Raw genomic sequence first — 20,869 nt, 5'->3', positions numbered from 1 at the left:
TTTACCTTTGTATATTTTATTCTGTAACAAATTGTTTCATTAAAAATGTTACGTGTGTTGAAAAAAACTCAAAAATGACAAATGTCTCAAAGTTATACATACATGATCACAGTTCATGATCCATTAGCATCAAACGTACATAGATTATGAGAGAAGCATCCGCGTCGGCGTCATATTATTTAGATAGATGGATTTTTAATTTTTAACACACAAACATCCAAATCATCCAATTACAGTGGTTGCCTGGCAGACATCACTGCATAGTGATAAGGCCACCCTTTGTGCTTTTATTTAATTTATTATTGAATCCTTTATTTGTTTCTTGCATAAAATATTGAATCACTAATACTTCTAAATATCATATTAAATCACTAATACTTATAAAAATATTTTTAACTAAATATTTTAGATTGATTTAGATTTGCTTCGAAATTTTACCTTAATTCTACATGCGTGGAACGACACATATATCAAAAGTTATTGACATAGCCGTGATGTGACATTGAATGGTATGTGACATGTGTCAAATTGGATATAAATATTCGTTCGAATTCTTCGCACGAGTTTATATACGATACGAAATAACAGATAAATACATTGTTTGGATATAAAAAGTAACGATCTAAGTAAGTACAGGTCAGGTAATATATAAGAATTCCTAAAAATCCTCTATAATAACGATTAAGTGCTATAAATTAAAATTTCTATCGTACTTACCTAGTATCAGATTACCTATGAAGTAACTTTTCTTTCATCATTATGTCATAGCTGCTAATAGATATTGTATCACTTTCATGAATGTACTGCTACATTTAATTGTGATTAATATATTTAATAATAAGTTTTGTTTAAAGGTATAAAAATAACGGCTTTTATTAGGTCAAGGAAAAGTTGTGATTTGAGTGAAACTTTGGACCCATAACACAAAAGAGCTTGGGTTGACTTTAGAAACGTGCGGCACGAATTTCGGCGCGATTTTAATTTTATCGATCGATATTGATGCCCCGAAACATACATTAGCGGCTTTTCGTGCCGAAACGTGTAATTACAGAGAAATCTTTTTTTTAATTTTTGAGATTATGTTCAAAATTGTTTGAGTTACATTGACAAAACTACAAGAATTGTGTTTGAAAGAGATAACATATGTCTTAATGTACATATTAAAAACCATAGTTCATTCAAAAGCATGTTGCTGAGGGGACAATTCATACGGGTTATTGGCGAGCATATGATTGTTTGGGGCAATATGGGTATGTTCATAAAAAAGTTAATCACTCAGACCCAGACAACCCATTTGTTGCCTCTGACCCATTTGAGTCCCAGTGGCATGTTGTAAAAAGATTTTTTAAAAAAGATAACTATAACCACCCAGCAAACTTCGGTGATAATATTATAGAATATGTGGAGACGATGGGTGGAAAAAAATTAAATGGATCCATTCATTGCCATTGTAAATTGTATCAAACATGTATACAAGATTTGAATAAATAATTATTTAAAAAAAAATGTTTTTATTGTATGTATATTGCACACAAATTGTTAATCACAGAACCGAATCTGTCCACCCCGATTCCACGTGGTACTTGTCTGTCATACACTAGAGTGTATTAAAAAAGTCGGAGGCGCGGAGGAGCGTGGCGCCCGCGTGTGCTGAGGAGCAGGCAGAGCCAAGCGAGCCGGAGTGGCTGAGGCTGGTCGCCAAAGGCGACCAAAAAGCCGAAGCTACGAAGGTGAGTGAAGACTCCTGCCTGCAACGAGGTACACGGGGGCAAGCGCCACGTTCTGCAGCGCCGGAGCAGTCAAGAAAGCCCATTATCTTCGTTATATTTCTAACTACATCACTACATAGTATAAAACAAAGTCACTTTCTCTATCCCTATGTCCCTACTCCCTTTGTATGCTTAAATCTTTCAAACTACGCAACGGATTTTGATGCGGTTTTTTTTAATAGATAGAGTGATTCAAGAGGAAGGTTTTAGTATATAATTTATTAGGTTTAAGTCAAAGCGGGCGAAGCCGCGGGCGGTAAGCTAGTATAAATATAATCTCAAAAAAAATTAAAAAAAAATAGAAGGAGGGGTTTCCTCACCCCCCCACTTTATAGGGGGTCTCCCCTTACCTCCCCCCTCCCTTTCCCTCCCCTCCCCCCCCTTAATTCGTGCCGCAAATTTCTAAAGAAATACCAAGAGCTTGTTTGTTGTTTTAAAACATTTTAAAAATGGATTTATCAGTATATTTGTATGAATCTTGATTAAATTTATATGAAAAAGTAATTAGAGAAAAAACAAATGTTGGTTAACTTTGTTTTGATATATTGGATTTTACAAAATTAATGTATGAGTTGGTTAGCCCACCACAGTCTCCTTGTTCTCTTGTTAACTTATTCTCAAGTAAGATATATCTTACGTTAGAAAAATTCGTTCAAGATAAGCACTATTAAAATTAACCATCATTGTTAGTACATTAGTTGTAGTAGTAATATACCTATGTATTTGAATTTTTTCACACAATGTGCAATTTTAAAGATACAATAAAGATTAGATGCCCAAATAAGATATTTAGAAATAGTTGCCAAGTTACAATATATAAATAAAAATAACATAATATCATAATTTATTAAGATAATCTTTTTTACAGCAACATGCCTTTTAACACTAAATTGGTACTACCAGTAGCACTTGGTTTCTCCATAATCACTGTAACAGCATTTGTTGTCTACTATGTGTTCAAGAAGGATGAGGAAAATGATAAATCTGTGAAAACATCAAGAGTGAATGTGATTGAAGTGCATGTGCCTAAAAGTATTGTGCCTGCGTTGATTGGTAAGCTGACTTTTTAAATTTTTCTAATCTAGATTTTTTATCATGGAAATAAGTGAATTAATTTATAAAAAAAAAACAATAAAGTTTATTAAATTTATTTGAGTAAACATTCACTTTACTATCACAATAATGATAATAAACTAATTAAGAAAAGTAATAAAGCATGGCATTGAGTTATAATTCTAAAAATTAACTAAAAAAAACTACAACTTAGTAGATATTACCACAAATGGCAAAGATTTTTTCTGGTTACGTCATCTCAAAAATAATATTATATACAAGTCATGAATATGATGATTGTCATTGAGTTTGAAAGCTAGTCACAGCTGATTAAATTTGCATATTTTTACTTCTAGAATTGTAAAGCTCTGTACATGTATATAATATTTATCTTCTGGTCAGTTACGAAACATAATAGAAAATGAGCTCATTCATTTATTTTTCAAACAAACATTTATTATTATGTCAGTTTAATCATAATTTGTATTGTAGTCCAGGAGGAATCGGCGCATGAGTACCGAAAACTATTCCACCTCAATTTTTTTACGTGATCCTCTTCAAATTGCCCTACTGATGATATAAATGCATGTTGCCATGGGGCAACCCGGTGCCATATTGTTTAAACCGAAATTGTTTAAACAATTGCAAGGAATTGTTATTTTTCAACCGGACAAATTTTTTTTATATTTTTTATCGAAATACCAATAAAAAAGGTCCAATTACTTTTCACGATAAAGTTAATATTTTCAAAGATATGAATTTTTTAAGGTTTGAAAAATCTCAAATTTGGGTACTTTCGACCCATGAAAAATATATTTAAAAAAAAAATAATATATAAGTAATATTTTTTTTTCAATTCTCTATACAATAGTTAATAATATTGTTAATAGAGATTTAAGAAAATTTCATTGTTTATATCTGTTTTTTAATTGTTAACTTCGCGCGCTCACAAATAATATAAGTTGCATACTTCTATGTGGTTGTGATTCAGAAGACTGTAAGAATATAATATATAAAAATAATATTGATAATAAATAAATACTTATTTTTAAATCTTGTTTTATTATTTCATACTTCTCCATCTATAACTTTCGTTTGAAGAAGTTATTCAATGTAATTAATAAGGTAAAAGACCTAGTTATTGACACTTTAAATTTTATTTTAGTTAAAAAAAAAACAAATCAATTCTAATAAATTAATAAATATAATTTTTGAATTAAAAATTTTAAGATCTTTGGTTTTTTGAGAACATTTCATTCTTTTAATTAAAATCAAATTGCGAGTGTCAAACAACTAGGCCAGTGTCAATAACTGGGTCTTTTACCTTACTTGCTGTTTCAATAACAAAAAAGTAATATAAACTGACAAAAAAGTAATTTTAATTACATGTTTCAATTTATGCTTAAATAACTTTAAAAAAATTGATTTCAGAAAAAAATATATAAGAAACAAATTGTAGACAATTTAATTATTAATAAGATTGCTCTCTTTAGAAATCTTGATAAAGTTGATAGTTTTTAAGATAAATGATAAATAATGATTCAAGACACAGAGAGGCCGATGCAGCGCATGAGTAAGAGAGAGACGGCGATACTTAAAGGTAAGCGGCGCGTACTTGTGAGCGCGCGAAGTTAACAATTAAAAAACAGATATAAACAATGAAATTTTCTTAAATCTCTATTAACAATATTATTAACTATTGTATAGAGAATTGAAAAAAAAATATTACTTATATATTATTTTTTTTTTAAATATATTTTTCATGGGTCGAAAGTACCCAAATTTGAGATTTTTCAAACCTTAAAAAATTCATATCTTTGAAAATATTAACTTTATCGTGAAAAGTAATTGGACCTTTTTTATTGGTATTTCGATAAAAAATATAAAAAAAATTTGTCCGGTTGAAAAATAACAATTCCTTGCAATTGTTTAAACAATTTCGGTTTAAACAATATGGCACCGGGTTGCCCCATGGCAACATGCATTTATATCATCAGTAGGGCAATTTGAAGAGGATCACGTAAAAAAATTGAGGTGGAATAGTTTTCGGTACTCATGCGCCGATTCCTCCTGGACTATTGCATACATAGTCTCATTTATATTTATATAAGTCCTTGAGAGGTGTCAAAAATTCAAAATACAGATAACTCAGTTTAGCGTAAATTCATGAATAATACTGAGGAAGTTTATGTTGTAAATTTGTAGGGCGCTCCACATTCACGCGAGACATTCACGCGAAAATCTCCGGAGATTCTCTGCGAGAACTGTAGTGAGAACTTCTTTGGGTACACACTCTCACAAAGTTCTCACTACAGTTCTCGCGTTCGATGACGATGGACGCAGAAGTAACCGCTGCGACAAGTTTATTGTTATGCGCATTCGCATATTATAATTATGCGTATGCTAAAGAGAAAAAAGTTATTAAAAAGAAGTGGCGAAAAAGAAGATGGTGGATGACAAGTATTCATCGAACCATCAAATGAATTTAAAAAGTTTACTCGAATGTCTTCGGTGGATTTTGAATATTTATTGAATAAAGTGTACGCTCATATTGACGCCATAAGGTACACAATTACTAATTACTTCCGTTCAAGTCGGCAGCGCGCGCGCTACTGAGAGTCTGAGAAACATGCGAGTGTGGAGTCGATACACGTTCTCGCCTGTTCTCACGTTCTCGCGCTCCTTTGTCTCGCGCCAAAAAACCGACAAAAAGTGGAGAAAAGCTGGAGAACAACGCGAGAACTCGAGAAATCGCTTCCACATTCACGTTTCTCGCATGTTTCTCGCGTTCTCGCGAGATTCTCTTGAGAATGTAGAGCGCGCTTAACTGTTATCATTAGACATCGGATTATATGCATTTGCATATTTGCATATGCAAATGCATAAAACTCTCCAATTACGGCGTTAGTGCATATTTTAGCCTTTTTCCCCAATCGTGCATATTTCGTTAAGTAGCGGGAGTTTTGATTGGTCGACTAACCTTTATTAGCCAATCAGAACGCTCAGCGAGTAAAAAAACCCTATTTTGGCATGGTAAAATGGCAAAAAATTACAAAATGGGCTCCATTTTAAGTAAATTATGAGCCATTAAAAATAGGGCTAGATTACCCTTTTGGGGCTAAAAACTTAAAACACGGGTTGAATTCCAAAAAAGGGCTAGATTTAGCCCGGAAAAGTCTAAAGTGGCAACACTGGGCTCGCGGGTGATAAACGTCACAAATTTGCGCTCGAAAATTTGGTAAAAATGCTTAATTGTATATTGGCACAAAAACTATACTTAATTTCAAGAAAATTTCACTGTTTTTGTACAATCTTTGAATTAAATATATAAGAATAATAAAGGTTTTTTGATTTTGTATTGTGCATATTTTAGGCATATCAGTCGTTTTTAGTGCATATTTCGGCCTTTTTTAGTGCATATTTGCATGCATATTTTGGCATTTTGTTAGTGCATATAATCCGATGTCTAGTTATCATTGTGTAGTCTGTGATGACTGATCTCTTAAGCTTGCTGCTGATAATCCTTGGTATAACTGTACATCATTTTGTACAAGCAAATGTTACTGTTATTACTTCCTACTACTGCATATTTGAAAATGAAAATGGGATGTTTGTGAAATAAGGATATTGAATAAAAAGAAATAGATGCTAGTTATTATATAAAATAAAATATGAGTAATATAATAAAGAAAATGTTAAAGTTTAGCCTTATGGAATGCTAAATCCATACTAATATTATAAATGCGAAAGTAACTCTGTCTGTCTGTCTGTTACTCAATCACGCCTAAACTACTGAACCAATTTTCATGAAATTTCGTATGGAGATATTTTGATACCCGAGAAAGGACATAGGCTACTTTTTATCCCGGGAAAATGACGCAATCCCGGAAATCCCACGGGAACGGGAACTATGCGGGTTTTTCTTTGACTGCGCGGGCGAAGCCGCGGGCGGAAAGCTAGTATTCTAATAAATCTTAAGGCTAAAAATGGAAATGTTAAGTTATCCACTCTTTTTGAAGTATAATTTACAAAATCAACAGACCTTGTTTTTGCAGATTCTGTTTCTTACATTTGAGGTCATCTAAAGTTAAATATAATATTACTTACTGAGTTACTGCCAATTGTCATATTGTTTTTACTAAGAATATTTGCCAATATACAAAAGTAAATTTAACTACTTTATTATTGAACTTGATATTTGGGTTTTATTGCATTCAAATGCTCTATAAATCCAAATTTTTAAACAATAGAAAATATTTGATCATACGGCGGGATTGTAATCCTCGTCTTTTGCCTTGCATATCCAAAATTATCATATTCTACCGAATTATATTACACAACAAACCTGCTTAAATATTTTCAGGTAGAAATGGTTCAAACATAAAAGAAATCGAAAAAAAATCTGGTGCTCTAATACATTTCAAGAAGTTTACGGACAAAGAGTATGATGTGTGTATAATCAGAGGACGGACAAACGCAACCCAACTTGCCGAGACAATGGTACATGACTTTATTAAACAGCAGCCTACTATAGTGGAAGACTTTATGGAGGTACCTGGGTGGTCGGTTGGACGAATTATTGGTAAGTTTTATTTATATAGTAAATCAAACCCTTTTGTAATTATTTAATACAACAATGTGGTTAAATGAAGACGAAGAAAATAATTACCTACATACTTATTTCATTAAAATATAATATTTATGAAAAAAGCATACATCAATAAACATAGTAAGTTATTGTAACTTTTGACCATAAAAAGTAAGGTAAGAAAGGCTACAAATAATTATTTTAAGAAAATTTTCATATCCCTTCTAATTTGCATATTCCAGGAATGATAATACTTTGTAAAACATGCCATATGTATATTAAATCACTATTAAAAATAATTCTTTTAAGAAAATTTTCATATCCTTTCAGGAATGATAATACTTTGAAAAACATGCCATATGTAGATAAAATCCACACTATTAAGACTAAATTTCAAACAAGTTATAACACACATATCCACATACCTACACAATCTATTTGGCACACATTTAAACTTCCCCAGTTATAGTACGATTCAAACTTAATGGCGGCTCGGAACATCGTACGATCCGATGAGCAGAAAACAATTTTAGGTATTAGCGGAACGTTAAGGGAGCTGTCGCATCCCGCACTCGCACCTGCACCTAACTTCCGAACCGCCATTAAGTTTGAATCGAACTATACAGTAAATATAAAAATCAATTAATTTATCACATAAAAAATGTACTAGTTCAGAGAGCGTACTACAGTCTGTGCTACAGTATTCAGGAATATATGGACGATAAAAACCCATGGAGGGTTGTCGCGTAAAAACCACAGGACAGTTCTTTGGCATGTTATTATAATATACTAGCGGTCCGCCCCGGCTTCGCCCGTGGTACATAATATTTACGTTTTCTCTACATAAGAACCATCCTCGTACTTCAAGGAATATAATAAAAAAAGAATTATCGAAATCGGTTCAGCCGTTCTCGAGTTATGCGCTTACCAAAACATTTTGCGATTCATTTTTATATATAAGAAGATGATGTTACATAATATGTATTTTGTAAAATTAAATTGTAAAACTGACAAGATTTAAAAGAGCAACTATGGAGTTTCTTGCCAGTTCTTCTCCGTAGATACTGCTTTCCGAATCGGTGGTAAATGTTAAAAATATGTAATGACGTTTCAAAAGTGCTTCTATAAGAAGTCTAATTGAATAAATAAATGTTTGAGTTTGAGTTTGAATCTAAATAATTTGCAGGCACAGGCGGTGAAAACATAAACGATATAAGTCACCTAAGCGGCGCGAGAGTCAAGGTCGAGAGTTCAGGCGGTGGTAACAATAACGAGCTGAAAAGAATCACCTTCCGGGGGACAAAGGAGCAGATCGAACAAGCGAAGAAACTTATTGACAATTGTGTGAGTTTTTTTTTATAATTTACTGTGGGTAGATTGTAGAAGTTGGATTTTTTTGCGGATTGTGTTGGGTAATAATTTTTGAGTTTTAGAATATGTTCATTTTATTAGATTTTGGTTGGTTAATCCTCAAAAAATATGAAGTTAGGTATATGGCAATAATGGCTGAAATAAATATGTACCTACCTAGATAATTTGAATAAAATAACTAATATGAAATTTTCCAAGATTCAAACTAATTTATGTTTATGCTAAGCCGTGAAAATTCTGATTTATACATTAATGATTAAAGCATTGTTTAAATAATTTAGCGTGAAGATTAATATGTTGCTAAAGATTAAATAAACCTCTAGTTGAAAGAAATTTCAAATGATAGTTTTTTTACTACATATATATCTACACATTTATCTAATCATAAACCAAATAATGAAACTAAATTATGTTTTTATACTTCTTTAATATCAATCAATCCTCGAATATCGAAAAAGATAAATTTCACGAAAAAAAAATATCAAAAAATTCCCAGGTCGCCCAAGAGAAATGCCGTCGTGAAGTCGAACAGGCGAAGCGCCCGCGCCTCCCGATCAGCATACCGGCGGCTTCGCCCGCGCCCACCGCCACGGACACAGGTGACGCCAAGCGCGTGCGATACAAGCGCACGGGTGAGCATGCTTGTGTGTTTTGTGAAGCGGGAAGATGGAAATGGTTTTTTTTCTAGCTTTTTTTGTAGGCTGCCAGAAGTAGTGGCCAGTTTTACGTTTTTTAGAGGCCAGTTTTCCTTTTTTATTAGTGTCTAGTTCGAATTTTTTTTTACTTTTTTTTTAGACTGCCAGATATAATGGCCACTTCTACTTTTTTATTTTTTTTGAATCTCGCATTGAGTTGTCACTTAGCATACCGGTGGCTTAGCATAGCGGTGGCAAGCGCTTACGATATAAGCGCACGGGTGAGCATTTATGTGTGGCGGGAAGATGGTTTTTTTTTTGTAGATTGCCAGGTATAGTGGCCAGTACTACTTTTTTTTATTCATCTCGCTATCGTGTGCTATGTGCGTAAGGCGGGCCGATGAAGATGTTTCAAGCTTTTTTTTTGTAGGTTGACAGATGTAGTGGCCAGTTTTGCTTATTTTTGTGGCCAGTTCGATTTTTTTTAAAGATTTTATCGAAGTATGGGCCCCTTGGCTGCGTCTCTGCCTGCGCGCTGACCTCATTTTTACACGCATAATTTTACAGAAATGAGGCAAAGGATTTATATTTATGACCATTTTTAAGTACTGTATTAAGTTAAATATTATGCGAAATCCAAAAAAAATTCTTGACGAAAATGCCAATTATTATTATTTTTTATTAAAAATGTTACTTCATGAACATTTAACAAGTTTTTTTTATTGCATCTAGTTCGTGTCTCATTATACTCCACTTAAATAGAATAGCAGAAAATTATTTAAAGGTATTTTTTTAATTATTTTTTGTTTGTTTGGTGGTAATTTGTTAGTTGTGTGTTTATTTTTGCATGTTTTAGTTTAGTTTTAGATTTTGTGTTTGAATTTTGAGGTACAGGGTAATTTGGTGTTACAATGTTATGTATATTGTGTTATGTTTATTAGGGGTTATATGTAGATTATAAAAATGTTGTGTGGTTTTATGAAACCACGGTAAAAGTGAAACTTTATCGTACGGTTCCGAACACTGCTTTATACCTACTCGGCAGCCGACCGTCACGCGACATGCGCTACACAGACCAAAAAGTTTGAGACGATGTAATAAAAGTTTCACTTTAATAAGGGATAATGTTTTATAGCATAGTATTTTTTTATTATCTATACATTTTACACAATACCACCTATTCTTAATCTTTAATAGTTTTTTACTACAGAAAGTACAGTGATACTAAATGAGTAATGAAAATCATACACACAATACACTAGCAATAATTGTACCACATATGCATAATAAAAAAAAAACAATATACTTTTACAATTTCTATACAGAATTCGTTAATTAGAATATAAAAGTAGTTAAATTCTTCATCCGTTTCAAAACGACTAAATTATATTCATACATGTCATAAATACGCACACAGTATGCCCATAGACACACATACAATAATATAATGTATTACCAAAAATTCATACACCGTCTGCTAACAGTCATGTAATTCAAAATCACCCACACATACACAAAAATATTACCTACTAAAATATTTATTTATATTTTACAAACAATATATCTTATTACAGACACTAGCTCATCTATCGAAGTATACGTATCAGCGGTGTCGTCACCATCGCGATTCTGGGTGCAATTTGTTGGCCCACAAGTTGCCCAACTAGACGAATTAGTTGCGCACATGACGGATTATTATAATAACAAGGATAATCGTAGTGCACATGCTGTGAGTATTCAAGTTTGTTTATTTTGCATAGATAAAAGATTTTGTTAAAAACAACTTTATGAAAATTTTACAATTTGAATGTAAGGTATATTAAAATATTAAATATACATACCTACTTTCATAGTGCATAAGTATTTTTTTTAATGCATTTTAAATTAAGAATAACTCTTGTCTGAACTATCGTATTCTTCGTTCTCGTTTCATTTTTTTTGCATTGTTTATATTTTGAGAGAAAAAAATATATATGTATAACGCACTTTTGGCGCCAATTTACGAATGTGCGATATATTTCAAAAGATTGGATTTTAAACATTAACTTTTGACTAATCACATTTTCATACATATCATTAAGAAAAAAAAGACGGGTTGCACTGCGGGAGTGCCGGCAGAAGTGAAAACTTGATTATTAACGTTGAGCATGTTTAATATTTTGGAATGGTATCCGTCTTACGCTTTTTCGATCAGGTCACGTGTCCTGACGCGAGTTTAAGATTTTATACCCATTACAGAAAAAGTGCTCAACGCCGCTAAAGAAGTTTTCACTTCAATAAGACAGATCATTAGATTATTTTATTCCTTTTCTAGTTAAAATCGGTTTCCGTCGGTCAAGTGGTAGCGGCTGTCTTCCGCCATGACGGTCGTTGGTACCGCGCTCGCATCGACGATCTGAGACCGAACGAGTTTGATGCTACCCAACAGGTGAGTTGGGAATGATGAATGAAGGAATGATGAATTATTGGTAAATCTTAATATATATAAATCTCGCGTCACAATGTTTGTCCTCAATGGACTCCTAAACCACTTAACCGATTATAATAAAATTCGCACACCATGTGCAGTTCGATCCAACTTGAGAGATAGGATAGGTTTTATCCCGGAAATCCCACGGGAAGGGAACTATGCGGGGTTTTTTCTGAAAACGCGGGCGAAGCCGCGGGCGGAAAACTAGTAACGAATATAAAATATGTGTTCTAGATATAAAGACAAGTTCAAAGTAACTTGAGTCGTGCTATGCTGTTATGCTGATCTTTAGTGAATGAACAATGTTAAAGATAGAAATAATGAATGAATTTAATGGATTTTTTTATTTTATATCATTAACAGAGGCCTATATTTTATTTCTATATAAGTAAAGGCAAGTCAACATAAAAATGATTTATTGTTATAGTTCAAACATATACTTTCATTCAGAATTTGAAATATGATATTTGGATCATAATGGACTGGAATATTTGGACAATAATTAAAATCTATAAAATCGTACTAAAATTTTAGGTAGCTGACGTATTCTACTTAGACTACGGCGACAGCGAATACGTTGCAACTCACGAGCTGTGCGAACTGAGAGCTGACCTGCTACGATTGAGATTCCAGGTTCGTACAAATAGATGTTTTAGAAAAATATATGCACTGAGTCCTTGAATACTTGGTATATATAATTCTCGTTATTGGCTATAAAACCCTACTCCGCTGTCGAATTACTTGTTAACTGTAAATAATTGTACTTATAAATGTTAGCTTAATTATCGAAACAAATTGTTATATCTAATCGAGAAACAGATATTATGTTAATTCAAAATTCAACTATACAAAACGCCACCCCTTTATTTCTAATTGAATATGGATCATTATACTTTGACATATTTTTTTTTACAAAAAATTACCCATTTACTAGGCGATGGAGTGTTTCCTAGCGGGTGTGAAGCCGGCTTCAGCTGAAGAGCCTTTACCGGGACAGTGGCCCAAATGGCACCCACAAGCTGTTGAACGATTTGAAGAACTTACACAGGTATGTTTTTAAAGTTATAGTTTTTGAAGTGAAAACTTCTTTAGCGGCGTTGAGCACTTTTTCTGTAATGGGTATAAAATCTTAAACTCGTGTCAGGACACGTGACCTGATCGAAAAAGCGTAAGACGGATACCGTTCCAAAATATCAAACATGCTCAACGTTAATAATCAAGTTTTCACTTCTGCCGGCACTCCCGGAGTGCAACCCGTCTTTTTTTTGTGAAAGTCAGGTAATTGCCCGTCTTGTGTAGGTGAGCGAGTGAGATGTAATCAGTGATATGTAAGAGTGAAAGAGCGCGGCGTATACACGGCTGTTGATCTTTTAAAATAGAATATTATTTGTGTATAACCTTTTCGTCTTTTTGATACGTCATTGTGTATAAGACATACTATGTATGTTTACTGGTATGAAATGGAATAAGGAGATGATGACTAAAGAAAGGGTAGAAATAGGTCATATTAATTTCTTGGTATAATAATAAGCCCTAATTTAGAAATACATTACAATATTTTAATTAAGACACCGAATTTGAAAATCTTATAAATTATACACCAAAATATCTTATTATAAATAATTACCAAACAGGTCGCAAGATGGAAGCCGCTGATGTCCAAAACGTGTACTTACAAGCGAACTGCGTCTATGAGAGGCGATATGGACAAGGAGATACCCGGCATCAAGTTGTATGATGTTACTGATGGTAATATATGTGTATTTATTTATTTATTTGAAAACGTTATTGTGAAAATAAGATTTTTACTGCTGAATTTTTCTTGTATTCAATGAATAAGTAAAACTCCTTTATCAGGTTTTTTATTATTATTACATATTTAGTTATGGCTTATGTCCTTCAAAATCATTTTTGTTTTTTATACTGTTTAACAATTGATAACATTTCATTTCATTCATTTTGTATTTATTTATTTCTAAGCAATAAAGAATTTTCATTCATTCATTCATTCATTCAACATTTTCCTTGAAGTATATTTTTAACACTAAATTATTTATAATGGATAATAATTAATAATTACTTTATTAAGTAACAAATTAATATTGTAAAACTTGATTTTTTTTATAAAATAATTACTATTTGCTTGATGCTACACCACCTTCAAATTATTATTAATGAACATGTTCTGTAAAATTCCAGAAGGTTCTATAGACATTGGTGAGACATTGTTAGCAGAAGGTTGGGCTGTAGCAAGTACATCACCGGCCAACACGCCACATCATAACACGCCGTTTGGAGATCTTTCTAATTCTAGGTATTATTATGTATTCTAGATATTATAAGAGATTATAATGTGAGTGGTTTTTTGCGGGTAGTTTGAAGTTTAAATGAATGAATGGTTTTGAACACATCAAAAGAAAAGAGAACTGAAAATAAACAAATAGCACAATGGGGAATATTCATGTTTTTATTTTTTGTCTTAAATTAATAGTTTACTATTTTATAACGTAGAAAAAATATAAATGGGACTCAAAATACTCTAGATATTTTTAAAAATGAAATTTAAAACTTAAAAAATTTAAGCAGTTCATTTTGCGCGCGCTTTGCGTGACGTCACATGACACGTCCAGTGGGTGTTCACCTTAGTGTTTACTGTGGAGTGATGAATACAGGGTGTCTTCCGATATGCACTGCAACCACTGCACAGTGCTATCACTGTAGTAAAATTCGTTCCGTTATGGACTGCCAGTATACTGCCGCAGTACCCTAGGGAAATTTATGACGTCATTAATCGCCGCCATATTCTACTGTGAGCACTGGCGTTTTCGAGGTAAGGTACTCGCAGTACTTTGATCACGTGATCAGTCCACAGAGCAAGTAATATGATCAGTCAAAAGTCAAAACCACTCGAGTGCCTAACGTCTTATAAACAAAGCTACAGTTTAATCAGAAAATTTTAAAGTTCTGTAATTAGTTTGGATTAATAAATAAAACAATGGAAGAATTGCAAAAATTAACTTTATTAGACCGTGTTGAAAATGTTCAATACGAGCTGAAAGTTCTTTTTTATTCTTTTTTATAAAAAAGTACTTACTTTTATTATATTATAAATTCAATTTACAATTAATATTAATTAAAATATTTTTAATTGGACAGTACTCCAAAACAGTTTATTTTTATGTTCTAGAAAACTTTAATACACTCATTTGAATGCTGCGTCAAAAAATGCGGCTGACAGTATACTGGATTGCGTTCCGTTTTAAATCGTAACCAGTATAACTGGCTATAAAGGAACGGCTTCACAGTATACTGAATTGACGTCACACCTTACAGTGGTCGCAGTGCATATCGGAAGACACCCACAATGTCGTATCAGATGACGTCACATTTCGTTCGACCAATTGTGGCGCGTTTTGGAAGTTTGAATTTCGCTCCCTTATTTTGTACTTTTTGAATATTATTTTAGGGGTTTAAATAATAAGTAAATAAAAAAAATCCTTTTCATTATAATAATACGATAATAAGTATTCGAGAAAAAAATATTTTAGGCCATTTCAAATTTTATGCATATTCCCTATTGGCGATACTTTTGTTGGATACTAACATCTTTTTTTCTGAAATAAATGATTGTTAAATATAAAAATATGTGACTTCATAATATTGTGTTTTATAATCGTAAAATAATAAATATTGTACATAAACTAATAGTAGTTTATGCCAGCTTATCTCAGAAATTATTTACGCTCATTTCATTGAGTTTGAGGATTATTACAAGTGTTTTATTTTATGCAGGGTTTTAGGTATGCTAAGTCCGCGAGCTATGTCCATGCCCAAAGACCACAAAGATGACAAAACACCAATAACGCCTGATAATCTTAAAGGTAAATTATTTACTTATAAATATATGAGTATCCTTTATTCATTTTGTTATTTTTCTGTTTGTTATCGAATCTCCCAAATAACTAGAACGACTTTGGACTTTCGCCAGAAATCTCAATCACAAAAAATATCTTTTGAGTTGATTTCTTCTTTGGTGAGAAAAAAACAATATTTTTCCAATAAAATGAATATAAACTAACTTTTGTTAAGCTGTTACTTTTTAATTTTTTTTTTTCAAAATAATTTTTTTTGTTCATTAACAGACAATCCAACATCAATATCGATGTCAGCGGGGTTAGAAGCAGCCGACAAAGTGAAATCTGTGTCGAATTTCGATCTTTCCTACGACACGACAAAAATATCGGAACGACCGCACGTGAACGGGTCACACGACTTTATCGCGTCGGAACGACAGAATGTCGACAAGGAATTACCTAATTCGCCGACTTTGAGCAAAGACTTGAGAGATGAATTTAAAGCGAACATGAATAGAATTGACTCGCATCACAGTAATTTGGACGCGCTTGGGAGACACGAAAAGTAGAATTAATTTAAATATAGTATTTTTGTTTCAAAGTACCAGAAAAAATTGTTGATTTTTGTTTACGGGGTAATGACAAATCTATTGCATTACGTTCCATTATGATTTCGAGTTACTTTAAATAAATCTAATCACGAAATCACGCATTTTATTCTGGTACTTTTAAAATAATTGTGAATATCCAGTGAAATGCGCAAGTACTTTTTTATATTGTTTTACATAAATAAACAAAGATCTGTAAAATTCAATTTTATAAAACTTATGTATATTTGTGAGGCTATGAGAATGCCTTTTATACAAATAATGTGATTAGCTCTTATAAGAAACTATAGTATTTAACCAACCGTTAAAAAAGATACTTCTGTAAAAGGCGAGGTATTTATTTTAAATGGCGTCATTTTTAACTAAACCAGAAAGAATAGAAGACTGGTAGAGGTATTTAAGAAGTCTAGTGCAGACTCGTACACTTAGAAAAAACGCACACTAATTTACTAAAATAATATTTAAATGTCATATTAAATGATCTGATGCAATCGTAAGGGTAACTCTGAAAGATATGGTTTCCTATTTCTACCAGGAATAAGAAAAAGATTTTTGAAAAATAAGTAAAAATGTTGAAGAAAAACCATTCGCAACATGAAAGTGAATGTGTTTGTACAAAATATAAAAGATACATTTATTTATTTATTGTAATGTAACGAAATTGCATTGATTACTTAGAACTTATTGTATAAGATGGTGCGAATATAGTGAAACTTAAATAATAATAGTTGCGTAATTTAACTTTCTATTTCTTTAACACAAAACCTGGTGCTTCATTTTCTACTATTTTCTGAATATTGCGTAAAATAAAACTTATTTATTTTGTACTTTCTACTTATATAGGCGATTAACACACGGCACCGCGCACCGCGGCGGTTGGCAGTGAACCGCTACGAGGAACGGACCGTTCGACCGCGCGGTCGGGCGGTGTATGTGTGTTTGGTATCAACGGATTTAATAGAAGCCAATGCAACTTGAGAACCGCTTCACCGCCAACCGCGGCGGGACGCGGCACCGTGTGTTAATCGCCATATTCAGTGAAAAAAATATTTTTTCAATACTAACCCACCTTAGACATGTTAATTGTAAATAACATAATTAAAAAAAAACATACGTGCATATTATGTCGTGTACAATAGCGTAGGTCCTAATTTATCTGTGATTGCCGATTATATGTATAGTCTGTAGTTGTTAGTTTAGCGCCCTTTTTACTGTCATTTTTATTTTTTATCTGTTAAGTAGTCGTAACGTTCGACAGCATTTTGTTTTTCTATTAAAGTAGGTAAAGGTATGTGTAAAAAATCAAAATAAAATTAAACAAATATGGTGCTAACAATTTGTATATTAGATACAAGTAGTTATTTATCCTTCTTTGTTTTATTTGCTAACTTTTTTTTTGTAGTATTGTTGATGTTATCGTTGTAAAATGTATGTTTTATATTGAAGTAAATGGTTGTAAATGCTTTAGCATAATACTAAAGTACAATTACAGTATTTTTGAATATGTTTGATCCCGAATTATACATAACAGGCGTCCCACTGTTGGTATACTAAGCTCAAAGGAGGTTATAGTTTTGCATACTCTGAGTACATAAAAATACTTATAAAATTTCAGACGCATTTTTTTTTCAAATAGATGAATTCTTAATTCTTAAACAAAGAGTATCGGTTTATTTTTGGTAATTCTTATTTAAATACGAAACAGTAAAATTTCAAATAAAATATACGTAATTTTGATACAATCTCCACGTCAGTGTTGCAAAAAAATATTTTTCTGTTATAAATCAAACATATCTGTGCCCTTATACTGTGTAAATAAAAACGCAATGAACACGCAAATACGAATGCCTTTTTAAAATATTATAAGGATACTTAAACAAAACTTTTTAAATATAGTATTGTTTTTAAGATGTTTAAACTCGAATAGTCTATGTTGAATATTTTCTATGTGTTTGACATAATAAATAAGTTCTTAAAAACTATTTTGTATTATTTCGTCCTCCTTTTTCTACTTTATAACATTAATATTGATCGAACTCTCGATCTTATGGTGGCAGGAAATAAAAATACAAGTTCCTATTAGGTACCTCGTTTATTTTAAACGCATATAGAAAAAAAAAACATTAATTGAGCGAGACACTTACACGGAAATTATAGGAAAAATAAAACACCATACATAACTGTGTGTTCAGTGTCCTACAGTACCACAATAAAGTATCAAGTTCATCTTGTGTCAGGCTGAATTGAGAGTGGAAATTTTCTCTACTTAAAAGTTTATATTTTTAACTAGCTTTGCCCCGCGGTTTCACCCGCGTGGCTCTGCTCCTGTTGGTCTTAGCGTGATGATATAAAGCCTTTAGCCGAAAGAATTTTTCAAATCGGACCAGTAGTTCCTGAGATTAGCGCGTTCAAACAAACAAACTTTTCAGCTTTATCTATATATATATATATATATATATATATAAATCTCGTGTCACAATGTTTGTCCTCAATGGATTTGTCCTAAACCACTTAACCGATTATAATAAAATTCGCACACCATGTGCAGTTCGATCCAACTTGAGAGATAGGATAGTTTAAACATGTAGGTACCACGGGCGAAGCCGGGGCGGACCGCTAGTAATATTAGTATAGATTTAAATTTTTACATACAAATAAATTCGTCATAGCTACCAAATGCACTTTTATAGATACAGTACCTAAAAGCCATTTAAAGTTGAATAATGCCGAGCCGATTGATTTTTTAGTCTTTCCAAAAATTCAAGCATGAAATACGAAAGTAACTGTAAATGAGCATGAGATGGCTAATCATTTGTTTCCGTAAACAATTGTTTCGCAAAGACGTTACGGTGGCTGCTGCTCTCTACTGCAGATTTGAACTGCTCGACTGCCGATCCGTGAAAGTTATCAACTAAAATTAAAACACTATGTAATACAATAATTGTCAAAACATTTCAGAAATAGTCTAATAGACATTATTTTGCTATACTTAACTAAGTACTGTATAAATAGAACTTCATGCAATCGCTTAAACATAGGTACAACAAACGTTTATTAATAGGCGAATGCCAGATGTTGACGATTTTCATAATATACAAAAGATCATTATTTTAATATCTTTATTTAAGCTCGCAGTGGACACTCACTGCATTATGTTGAAGTAAGTTAGTAGGTGAAGTTCTATGTGACATTGAATGTATATTTTAATGAACAAAGTTTTTTCTTAGTCTCAAATCTCGATATAGTTCTGTGAACGTATACCTACTAAAAACAATGTGACATTTGGTTATTCATTACGTTGATTTTAAGTTGCTTTCTTTACCCACCTACTTTCCAGTAAAACAGAAACCTAGTAATCCCTAAGTGAATTGCGAGTTAATACCTACCTACTGAGTATTACTAAAGCAAGCAATATTTAGACTTTCACAAGCACTAAACTGGATCTGTATTCATCGTGCTTTCAGAAGTATACTAAATACTTCGCAGTGAAGCTTACGAAAGCTTTTAGTACGAACTAGTGAATTCCGTTGCAAAAAAGAACCTATTGTAGCTACCTATTAATGAAATTGGGCAATTAACCGTTATAATTAACATCGACCCACAAAATTTATGGGAAAATAGGCATAACAATAATGACGTAAGACATAATTGTAGAGATTATATAATTGGTAGATAGATTCGGCGCTTACGAAGTTATTCTTTTGTCTTACTGACTTTACTCCGCTCAGATGGGTGCGTTTAATTTAAATTGCAATGGTTTTTATATATATAGTAGATACTAGATGGTATAGATGGAATAGATAGTATCCTAATTTTTTTTATAAGTAGAAATAATTTAGTGTAAGCACATTCGTAGGACCTGGAGTTTTCTCCAGGTAACTGATAACTGAATATACCTACTCTGTAAAGTAAAAGTTTTCACGAAAATTCACAGTGAACAAAAAATAATTATGTACACATTTCATATCAAGATTTATTATTTTACGCCCAATTTAAAATTAGGTGTCTTGCCCTATTAGATATATCTATAATGTAGACTTTATGGTTCCCATCCTCGGACCCACGGCATACATTTTGTGAGTTACGTTTTTATTTCAACATTGTAAAATATAATTATAGTAAAATTCTCAGAGTTTATAAAATTTTATTGTTTGGATTTCAACTCTACCTCGTGTGACCTTACCTTTGTTAAGTAATCTTAGTTATGATATGGGCTAATAAAATGAAAATAATAAACAAAAAATTTGTACTTAGTTAATTACTTAAACTTTATATGTAGGTACATATATTGAGGTCAACTCGCTATTAGAGTTCTAACAGACGAACGGCAGTCGGCGGCACGTCGACGGTATCAGGCTGAAGTAGCCACAACTTGCCGTTCGTGTGTTAGAACTCTTAGCAAGATAAAATTTTCTTGAAATTAATTTTCACGAAAATCACATTTAAATTAATCAAAACCTTTTAACGTTGACTAGTAGGTACTCTTATCGTGTTTCATTGTTGTTGTAGATGTTATAATGT

At 32.2% G+C, this 20,869-nt stretch overlaps 1 protein-coding gene across 3 annotated transcripts; it reads left to right on the top strand.

Moving 5' to 3' along the window:
- Window positions 1-515: 515 nt before the first annotated feature.
- On the top strand, window positions 516-16,526 carry papi (tudor and KH domain containing protein papi). Of its 3 annotated transcripts, none has more exons than XM_089705584.1 (13): window positions 516-626; window positions 2,638-2,822; window positions 7,186-7,404; window positions 8,597-8,754; window positions 9,278-9,380; window positions 10,991-11,145; window positions 11,731-11,844; window positions 12,421-12,519; window positions 12,821-12,934; window positions 13,521-13,635; window positions 14,086-14,200; window positions 15,679-15,767; window positions 16,029-16,526. In XM_089705584.1, exons 2-13 carry the CDS (start codon window positions 2,642-2,644, stop codon window positions 16,307-16,309), a joined length of 1,743 nt encoding a protein of 580 aa, XP_089561710.1. In that variant the 5' UTR covers window positions 516-626; window positions 2,638-2,641; the 3' UTR covers window positions 16,310-16,526. The 3 variants fall into 3 exon arrangements, with proteins under 3 accessions (XP_089561710.1, XP_089561708.1, XP_089561709.1); XM_089705582.1 differs by having other exon boundaries at window positions 9,278-9,413; XM_089705583.1 differs by having other exon boundaries at window positions 532-636; window positions 9,278-9,413.
- The last annotated feature ends 4,343 nt before the right edge of the window (window positions 16,527-20,869 follow it).

Source organism: Colias philodice, chromosome 17, assembly GCF_061535455.1.
Source record: "Colias philodice isolate Cphi_HAF_F1 chromosome 17, ilColPhil1 Martin Lab GWU primary, whole genome shotgun sequence".
In the NCBI taxonomy this organism is placed as follows: Eukaryota; Metazoa; Arthropoda; class Insecta; order Lepidoptera; family Pieridae; genus Colias; species Colias philodice.
Note: the sequence above shows the minus strand (reverse complement) of the source record. Positions and strands in the feature narration are given on the sequence as shown.

What these genes read in the sequence shown, in the direction of transcription:
- papi (XM_089705582.1), top strand. Translation starts at nt 2,642, where the DNA reads ATGCCTTTTAACACTAAATTGGTACTACCAGTAGCACTTGGTTTCTCC. An exon ending in ATAATCGTAGTGCACATGCT is followed by an intron (nt 11,146 to 11,730) that starts GTGAGTATTCAA and finishes TTCCTTTTCTAG; the next exon opens with TTAAAATCGGTTTCCGTCGG. An exon ending in TGCTACGATTGAGATTCCAG is followed by an intron (nt 12,520 to 12,820) that starts GTTCGTACAAAT and finishes CCCATTTACTAG; the next exon opens with GCGATGGAGTGTTTCCTAGC.